Source organism: Motacilla alba, chromosome 13 (assembly GCF_015832195.1).
Source record: "Motacilla alba alba isolate MOTALB_02 chromosome 13, Motacilla_alba_V1.0_pri, whole genome shotgun sequence".
NCBI lineage: Eukaryota > Metazoa > Chordata > Aves > Passeriformes > Motacillidae > Motacilla > Motacilla alba.
In genome coordinates, this window is record NC_052028.1 from 14,881,541 (window position 1) to 14,891,402 (window position 9,862).

General features: G+C 49.0%; 1 protein-coding gene across 6 annotated transcripts in view; it reads right to left on the reverse strand.

The window, feature by feature from the left end:
* UIMC1 (ubiquitin interaction motif containing 1) overlaps window positions 1-9,861 on the reverse strand; it is a 40,070-nt gene extending 30,209 nt beyond the window's left edge. For 2 of the 6 annotated variants that reach the window (XM_038150040.1, XM_038150045.1), the window contains exons 1-2: window positions 9,441-9,855; window positions 5,048-5,205 (exon numbers count right to left, since the gene is read on the reverse strand). In XM_038150040.1, coding sequence (XP_038005968.1) covers window positions 5,048-5,197 — 150 coding nt within the window. In that variant the 5' untranslated portion in view covers window positions 5,198-5,205; window positions 9,441-9,855. Of the gene's footprint in view, window positions 1-3,441; window positions 3,504-5,047; window positions 5,206-9,440 lie in introns of those variants that run through there. The other 4 variants (XM_038150041.1, XM_038150042.1, XM_038150043.1 and 1 more) reach the window with 4 other exon arrangements.
* Window position 9,862: the final 1 nt, after the last annotated feature.

Here is a 9,862-nt window from a genome sequence, read left to right on the forward strand (position 1 = left end):
ATAATCTTAATCAATTAAAATATTCCCAAACTGCAGCCAATACTCTTAGTTACAAGGTCATCTCCAACACACATATCTTCCAAGGGAAACTAATTATTATAGTGGAGGCGAGGTAGGAAGTGCACACCTCTGCTCAGTGCCAGCCAGGAGAGCACCCCTCCTCCTCTGCTGTGAATTCAAGGCATAAAGGCCAGAAGGAACCCAAATTCTCTTCCTGTGTGTCAGGCTCTGCACTTTAATTTATGATGCTCTCTTATGAGCAATTTCGCTGTCAGCATTGTACACAGATGAAGAAATAGACAGGTTTCCAAAGTCTTCCACACATTTAGTGGAAGGCAGCCACTATTATTCTTCCTTGTTTTCATAACCTGCTTGGTTTCACCAGACAGCAGGAAATCAAATTCCCATTTTAAAAATGCTTTTGCACATACTTAAGAGAACCTGACTCTGCCAGCAGAAACAGATACAGCTCCACTCATTTCTAAAAGCCCATAAATGGAAGCCAGTAGCCAGCATCCCACATCCTGCTCCCTCAAATCCACATGATAAACCACAGAAATCAACTTCTACTGACTCAGGGAAGAAAAGGCTACAGCAGAATGTCTCCACCCCTAACAGTGCAGACTGCAAAGTCAAAAGGTCTGGGTAATTTTACTGCTCAACAGCAGTTGGGACCATCTAACAATAGGGCACAGCCAAACAGCACACATCCTGCATGGGAAATATGCAGATGAAAACCAGACTAATTTATTTTTAAAAGCCAATTAGATGTTGGAATTACCATGTTTGGATTTTGCCAAGGCTGCTGCTGAAATTAATATCACACCCTACTTTATTAGTCTCTGACTTCAGTTCAGAATCTGTTTCAGCTTTGCTCTTTCAGCTCATTAGAACAAACCTGCTGGAAGTGGAGATGAACAACAAGACACAACGGGGCTCATGCCAGGATATGCAGTCCCTGACACAGGCAGAGAGGACTCTGTAGGAAAAAGGGCTTTTACTGAGCTGTGAGGAGCCTGGATTCAGATCAATCTGATTTTCAACAAGTGAGCTCAGCAGAGCCATGAAGCCTCCTCTGGAACCAACTCACATTGCGTTCTCCTCTGGGAGATGGAGGCACTGGGTCCCCTGGCACCAGCAGGGCACTGCAGCAATACTCCCATGTGGCTCTGCTTCACTCCAATGGTCAGTGGTGTGAGGAAGTGCCCTGGGATTAAGTTATTTTTATTCCTAGTCACTGGTGCAGTGCTGTTTTGGATTTAGTGCAAGAATAATGTTGGTGGCACACCAATGGTTTAGCTGGTGCCAAGCAGTGCTTGCTCAAATCAAGGACTTCTCAGTTTCCTGTGCCCTGACAGGGAGCAGGTGCACAGGGAGCTGGGGGAACTGGGCAAAGGGATATTGCACAGCACAGAACCTCATGCCCAGAGTATAAACAGGGGGGATTGGCTGGCAGACACTGACTGCTGCTCAGGGACTGCATGGGCATTGGTCAGTGGGTGGTGAGCAACTGCACCGTGGCACTGGTTTCTCTTGGTTTTACTCACAGAATCATGGAAAGGTTTGGGTTGGAAGGGACCTTAAAGATTATCTCATTCCAACCCTCCTATCCTATCCTGGACACCTCCCACAAGACTGGGTTGCTCACTGCCTGGCCTTCAACACTGCCAGGGATGAGGCATCCACAGCCTCTCTGGGCATCCTCTTCTAGTGCTGCACAAACCTCACAGTAAAGAATTTCTTCCATATATCTAACCTAAATTTCTCTCCTTTCAGTTTGAACCCATTCCTCCTTGTCCTATCACTACGGTTCCTGATGAAAAGCAGTTCCTCTCTCCCTTCTTTTCATTACAATTATTCTTGATATTATCATTAGGATTATTAATAGCATTATTATATTTTATCTTGTTTCAATTATTAAGCTGTTCTTATCTCAACCCACGAGATTTACTTTTTTCCCCCCACGATTCTCTTCCTTACCATGGGGTGGGAGTGAGCAAGCAGCTGCCTGGTACTCAGATGCTGGATGGGATTCAACTATAAGAGGTGGGCACTGCCATCCTGGCTGTGACATTTCCAGTGCCATCCTCTCCACAGCAAGATGTCCCTCAGACCATGCCTGGTCCTGAGGTGAGTGTCCATTGATACAGATGATGGAAACAGGACAGGGCAGTGGTTGGGTGTTAGCCAATGCCTAAACACACCTCCCTCTGCACCACAGCCAAAATCTGATCTGGAACACCAACAACACATGCTGCTGATTACCCTGACTGTGAGTATCTCCAAACACAGGAACACTCAGGCAAAGGGATGCTCCACACTGAAGAGAAGACAGGCCATGCAGAAATAGATGGCACCATCACCCTGGAGTCTTGTCATATGTTCCCTGAGGGCTGCCAGAGATGATGGATCTGGCAGAAAGAGCTTGTGAGACTTGATGCCAACTTTGTAAGTGCAGGCAGGTACTCTCAAAGCTCCCAAAGGATCTATCCAGGAAAAAAGACCCTTCCAAAAGGTCCCAGACCAGATCAGCAGCATGTGAGGATCAACTGCACTAAAGGCTGCAGATCAGTCTAACAGGTCAGCACAACTTTTGGGCTGTGCTCAGAGTTCATGCTTGGCCAGGCCCTGTGCTGAGGAACAATCATCTTGAAGACACGGCTTCAGGAGTCAAACCAACAGCCCAATGCAAGCATGAGGCTCAGGAGACCAGGAATTGTCATGCTCAGAGAGAGCATTGTTGGGCACTACTTGAAATATTGTGTATTTGTGAATGAACATCCATCTTCTGGCACAGGCAACCAATTCCCTGTGGGATTAAACAGCCAAGGGAGATGGGAACCACTCTACTCATTCGGCATGTCTGCATTTTCAGAGACACAGTCTGCACAAAGAAGGTCATCTCCTCTGGCTTCCACAGAGCCAGAGACACTGTTCTTATTTTGTCTGACCCTTTCCAAAAAAAGAGAAGTGTTCCCCGAATCCAGGATTATATATAGCAGAGATCAGAAAGCCTCACGTCCAGAAAACTTTTTTCTGATGCAGCTCTGCAGATGCCACAGCACAGACATGAGCAAAGAAAGGGAACTTGGCAAAATAACATGGATGAGCTTGATAATCCAGCATGACTGAAAAATTCCTGGGAGAGGCAGTCTGCCAAAGATCATCAAAAGTGAGAAGCTGGAGGCTTTCCAGGTGCAGCTGCTACAAGATCTGCTGGTCTGGAAGCAGAACTAGGGACTTGTTCTATAGATACCTGCCAAGAGACTGCCAAGGAAGAAAGCCATCGAATCAATGATGCCCAAATTGTCCTTGTAGCTTTTGATTCATAAGGAACCATGTCCTAACAGATGCAAGATTAATTGAGAATATATTGTTCTCTAAAATTGCTATTGATCTGAGCTTCCCACACCTCTTTTTGAACACACAACAAGGTCTTACCAGTGCAAGAACAACAGTTACAACGTCCAAAATTGAAATTCAACTTGATGTACACAGAAGAGCTGAGACAGATACAGAAGGCAGACAGTTATTTTTTTGAGATCCCAAGTAAATCAGTTTTGCGTTTGATTTTGCAGAAAACAACACGACAAGAGACTGTGGCACTGGATCTGGAAGCTGATGACTCACAGAAAGAGACTGAACTGAATAAATCCACTCATTCAACTGACTGAACTGTTGTCACTTAAACAGAACCTAATTGGCTCTTTAACGGCCTCCCTGAGCATATCCTTTTCTGTAATATGACCGATTATGCCATCAGAATTTATTGTTTATAGACAAACTTAGAGAACAGTGAGGGAGCCTAACCTTTTTATAGATGTGTTTTAAGAGACGTTTGTTTCCTCTTTTTCAGATACGTGCACATTGAGATGAATAATTGCAGACAATAACAGGTCCTGATCTTTTATGTACTGCAGCAGCTCTTATAGCTGCTGATTTCTTTTTTCCTTATAGGTTTCACAATAAAGGCCAGTGATGCAGCAGACATCTGAAGTTCAGTTAGCATATTGCAGAGCTAAGGGTTTAACCCCACTGAACTATTACTGCCATATGTTCCATTTCTTTCAGGGAATTTCCCAATGGGAAAGAACTCAGACAATGTGAAGAAAAAACATCCAATATCGTTTGCCCTACAGCTTCTTACTGTTTATTTCTAGTGATTTTCCCCTCCTCACATGATAATCGCCTTATTGGAGAGCAGCACACTGCAGATGTGGGAGCAAAAGGGACCTGATTTAAGATCTACAGCTTGAGAGTGAACTGAAATGCTTTTGAAAATGGTGGAATTACAAAAAGCAGCTTAGGATCCCCAATCACCAGCAAGACAGAGCAAAGCTGTACGAGTCACACATAAAAAAAACCTGGTTGTAATAATTTCCTCTGGTGTGCCTCGCTCAGTCAGGCACAGGTTCTGAGGGCTCTGGGTTTCCCCCAGGCAGGAGTTCCCGTGCTCATGCCGTGTAACCAACACAGACATTTCAATCTTGAGGGTAATGCTGATGTGCATAAGCCGACACTGGGGATCAGGGATCTGAGCCTTGATGCTTTAGCCAGGCATTCCCACACCACATTCACCTTTACACCCTTTAGAGCTGGGTTACAAACTCCTGTAAGTCAGAATCAGTTTACCAGACAACTGCCTGTCTCTGAGCTACTCACAAGCCTGAGTTCTGAATCATTTTCTTATCTATTTGCACATAATACAGAATCATGTTGCTAAGGTTTAGCTGGAAATCAATCAAACAAAAATTATGAAAAAAAAGATTTGTAAAGGGATTGAGGAAAGGTTACTTTTAAATTACATTTCAGATTCAGTTCTGAGAGGATTTGGTTATCAAATCCCAGACTCATAACTCACCCTCATGAAGCACACCATTCATTTCCTAGTCAAATAGGATTTGATTCATCTCATATGTAAGACAAGGAACAGCACGAGACCCTCCGTGCAAAGCCTGACCCCAGCACGACAGCCAGGGCTGCTCTGGCACTGTCCTGCAGTAGCAGGGCCCAGCCCAGGCTCTGGGTACCCCAACCCATCACTGACCTCTCCATCACTGTCGGATATAACAATAAACGCATCCACAAAACTGCGCTTCTTCTTGGCATTGGCTGGGTTCCTCTTCTCTTCCTCCTCTTCCTCCCCATCCTGACCTCGAGACTCCGGGCCCTCTGCAGGCTTCTTCCTCCTCGGCATCCTTCACTCTGAAACAGAGGGAAAGATTAAAAGCCATTTGTTTCCCTCTGATTTAGATTTCCCCTAACACTTTCTTTTTTTTTTTTTTTTTGCTATTTTTAGGCAAAAGACCCCAGGCATTGAAACCTTATTACAAAGCGTGGTGGATTTAGTGTTACTGGGAGCCACATGCACCAGTCACCACTCATCTAGTTAAGAACACTTTATTACAGCTGATTGCTAAAAAGGGGTTTCAGGGGAACAGCAACACAGACCAAAGCCACTCTGAATGCCTTGCTCCAAAGCAATGAGGCTTTCCACTAAAAGCCCATCAGCAAACTCCTCCACAGCATCACTTCACAGCAGGTCTCCCACCCTCCAACACAACCTCCCCTCCTCAGCCCCAGACCTTGACCAAAACAAACCAGGCTGTGGCAGTGGATCAAGCTGTCATTTGCACACCAGACCAAGAAGCCACCACAGCACAGCCCTTTGTCAGCTTTTGTATTCAACAAAAGCAGGGGGAAAGGCATTGTGCGTTCAAGGATGCTGCCCTGCCGTCTGCACAGCTCAGTGCACGGCTGCTCCAGCACTACAGACAGGGAAAACACAGGCAATGGCAGCAGGCAGGCTGGAAACAAACAACAGGTTTATCTGGCAGTATGGATTTCTCAATGAGCAGCAGCCTCCGGAAGAACTCCATCCAGACATGCCCAAACCATCCGCATTAACGAAGGCACTTCAAGAGCAGCAAGCGACCTGCTGAGTGTTATTAGTGCAAACCTGAGTGCACGGAACAATCGAGAGCAGGTGCCCATACAATGCAAACTGGTACTTCAGCATCCCTTCCCTTGGCAGCCCGTAGACTGATGGAGAGGGATGCACAGCAAGCATTAGCTGTCTGGATCCAAAAGAGCTCAGAGGCGAGGATGGGGAAGAGATCTCAGTAAAGGAGAGCAGCAGCATGGCACAGAGTTAAATCACCCTTTCCTGCCTATGCTTGCTGTTTGCCTGGTAGCTCAACAATAACATTCAGTGCTTCTTGAACTGTGATGTAAAAGAGCCTTACAAAGCAGGCTGAGCATGACCAGCTCTGCTGAAGTTCAATTAAACATGTGCAGACAGAGGTTGAACAACAAGCCCCTCGTTCCACATCAGGGAACAGCAGAGCTGGAAATGCAAGTTAAGTTGGCCGGTTCCCAGACCAGCGTCCTTCCACAGAATCACTCAGCCTTCCTTCAAGATCACTGAAATAGCTCAGATGTGTGCGGCAATCTAAAATAAGAGTAAGAGAAGATGCAAGAAACCCTACATCACCCAGGATAGAGCCAAACCCTGCTCTGTAACACCACAAAATTGCAAACAGCCACTGCGTAGAGAAACACTAAGGGAGGCCAAAATCCCCATCAGCACCGAGAACAGCAGCGCACTGCTCCATCTACAGTCCGAGCAGCAAGGTGAGGAATAACCACGCTCCCTCCCCACGATCTGCAGCCTTCCTTCTGCAAATACATGCACACACACGCCCAGAGACAAAAGGCGATTATCCTGGTGAGTCATGATTTGCACCGAAGGTTTGCTGAGCCCTCTGAAAGCAGAATGTTGCACAAATGGGCAGTCACGGCGCCAAAGTGACTGCAAGGACCTCTGCAGTCCTCCGGTGCTTGTCTGTTGAGGAATCATAGAATGGTTTGGGTTGAAAGGGACCTTAAAGATCATCTCATTCCAAACTCCTGCCACAGGCAGGGACAGCTTCCACTATCCCAGGTTGCTCCAAGCCCTGTGCAACCTGGCCTTGGACATTTCCAGGGATGGGGAAGCCACAGCTTCCCTGGGCAACCTATACCAGTGTTTCACCACTCTGACAGGGCAGAATTTCTTTCTAATATCTAATTTAATCCTGCTCTCTGTCAGTTTGGAGCCATTAAAGGAAAGGAAAATAAAAACAAGCACTGCTCTTGGTGAAGTACTGGCTCTTGAAAAACAAAGCTGTTCAGCTCCAGCTAAGCTGAACTCCAGTGCTGTTGGAATATCCTCACTATATGTTCTCCATTTTTTTATCTTTTTCTCCAAATGGTCTCTTTGCCCTCCCTGCTCAGGGAGACGAGCCAAGCCTCACACCCAGCTGCTGTGAGCTGCCTCCACAAAGCGCATCCATGCTGATGGAGAATGTTCCCTTATCTTTGGAAAACCACTCCCTCACAAACCATGAGGATCACAGAAGGGCCCACACAGGGTCACTGAGGCTTTGGAGAGGCAGCCTATAAACCTTCTTACCCCCACAACAAAAGCAACGGCAACAAACAACTGCTGTGCTGCCTCTTTTTTTTTGTTTGTTTTTGTTTTAAATCCATGCTGGTATCACCATCGCCCCTCTGACTCTGCGATACATCTTCTCCTGGGTGCTCTGTGCTAAATAAGAGATCACTGAGAAATATCAGCTGAAGTTATGATGAGTCACCTACCTTCAACATTTAAAGGAGAGAAAAGAGGAGATGTAAGAGATGTAACCACACAACTCCCACAACACTTCTGAAAATGAAGGGACTTGTGGCAAAGAGAGTCTCTGAAAATGTAACTAAGGGAACAAGACAAGTAAGAGATCACTCGTAGCTGTGCTAGTCTGAAGCTGTGAGTAGGAGAGCAGTAATGGCTTTTATTAGACAAGCTGGTGTAGCTGAGGGAAGACAACATGCATCAGAGCACAGACCTCCTCTTCAGGAAGCGAAGTTGAGCATATTTTGCTTTTAGCACTCTTGGAAAGGATAGTTGTGAGTGCCTGAGGGGAAGATACCTGCTTTCAGACCCAGAAAAAAAAAAAAAAAAAGGCCAGAGACTGAATTATCTAAAATTACCTTTGCAGTCCAGTTTGCAGACTCATTTTGCAGTTATCCAGATTTTTTTGCAACTCTGAATTTAAGAGAATTTCTTTGTAAACGCTCTGACAGCAAAGGTGACCTCCTGACAAGGAACTCGCACATGCCACGCTTCTCCAGTCACATTTTTAGGGATATCCTTGAAGATCCCCAACTTGTGATTATTTGTCATTTTCCCTCTCATCTATCATTTTGATGAATCAGAAAGCAATTACCGACAGAATAATTCTAAATCTTGACACTGCAGCTACAGACCTGCCAAGCTGTGACAGCTTGAAAAATGCTCGAAAAAACCAAGCCAAAAAAAATGAATGACTCTCATCCCCGGATGAGCTCCTGAGTGGTTGGAGACACAGGCTGTCGCTTTGTAAACAACTCTCCCCACCTCGGGAAGCAGAGGCACGACGCTCCCCGCGCTCAGGCGGGTCAGCACCGCACATTTCCATGGAAATATCATCCCCAGACCCTCGGCTCGACCCCGCACGCAGGGCCCAGCTGATGCTCCGCGAGCAGGACACGAGGGCTGGCAGCGCCCCGGGGAGAGAGAAATTGTTTAGAGGATTGATCCGTTTGTAGAGCTGGCTCTGCACAGAGGGGACACGGGCACTGCAGAGGCCACGCATGGCCGGGCTGCTGAGCTCTCGGGAGATGCTCCCTGCTCCAGCGCCCTCGAGTCCAGCCCGCAGCATCTCCCTCCTCCAAGGGCAGGGGAGGAAAAGGTCTTCACCCCTGTACATGGAAGGACAGCGACCCCAGCCCCAGAACGCACCCACCGTCCTTCCCCTTTCCCAACCCGCTGCCTTCGGGCACGGCAAGGAAATTTACAAGGATGGGGTCAGGGATACTCGACAAGCTGGGGAGAAGCATGGGGGATCCCAGCGGGAGAGGGGTGAGCTCTGGGGAAGGGGATCAGCCACAGGGGGGCAAACCTAAGGGAAGGGAGCGTGCAGAGGCTGCCCCGGGAAAAGGGGAGGGGGCCGGGCCTGGCAAGAGGAACAGGAGAGGCAGGAGCACCGCGATCTCAGGGGGTGCGGCCAAGGCAGAGCTCCGGTTTTCGGGTGCTCTCCCCAGGGGACGGTCCAGGAGGAGTTCCAGGGTACCCCCAGGCACAGCACCCGGATCCCCTCCAGGCAAGAGACAGAGGAAGTGCCCCTAGAGGGAGACGGAAGGTGTCCCTTCCCCAGGGGACAGCGCTGGGGGCCAGTCCCGGGCCGCCAGGAGCGGGGGCCGGAGGTCATACCGGGGGGAGGTCAGCCCGGGGGCAGGGGCCGGAGAGTGGCCCCGGGCGAGGGAAGGGGTTTCCCTCGCAGCCCCGGGAGCCCCGCGGCTCGCCCGGGGCCCAGCAGCGGCGGGGCAGCGGCATGCCCCGCAGGGCACAAGGTACTCACCGGGCCCGGGCCGCCCCGCTGCCCGCGGCCTCCCCGCCTGGTCTCCCGCACCGGCCCCGGTCGGCGGGTCCCGCACCCGCGCTCAAGTTGGCGGCGGAGGCCTCATTGCCCTCACCCAAGATGGCGGCAGCGGCTTCGCTGCGTTTCACGTGCTCATCAGGGTGCTGAAGTGGGCAGCGCCATGATCGTGGCTGGCGGACAGCGGGCCCGGACGCATCGTTCTAAGGTGCTAGTGGTCTCGCCTTTTTCTCAACCCGGACGTCGCTTCCTCAGGAGAAGGATGCGCTACGTCGGGTAAACACCCACAAAACCGAGCCGCCACGGCGCTGCCGCAATACACCTGTGCCCACAACCAACATGTCCGCCGCCGCCTCCCTTGGAGGGTGCGGTGCTCTCGCGGGAGACCGCCCCGCCGTTGCTAG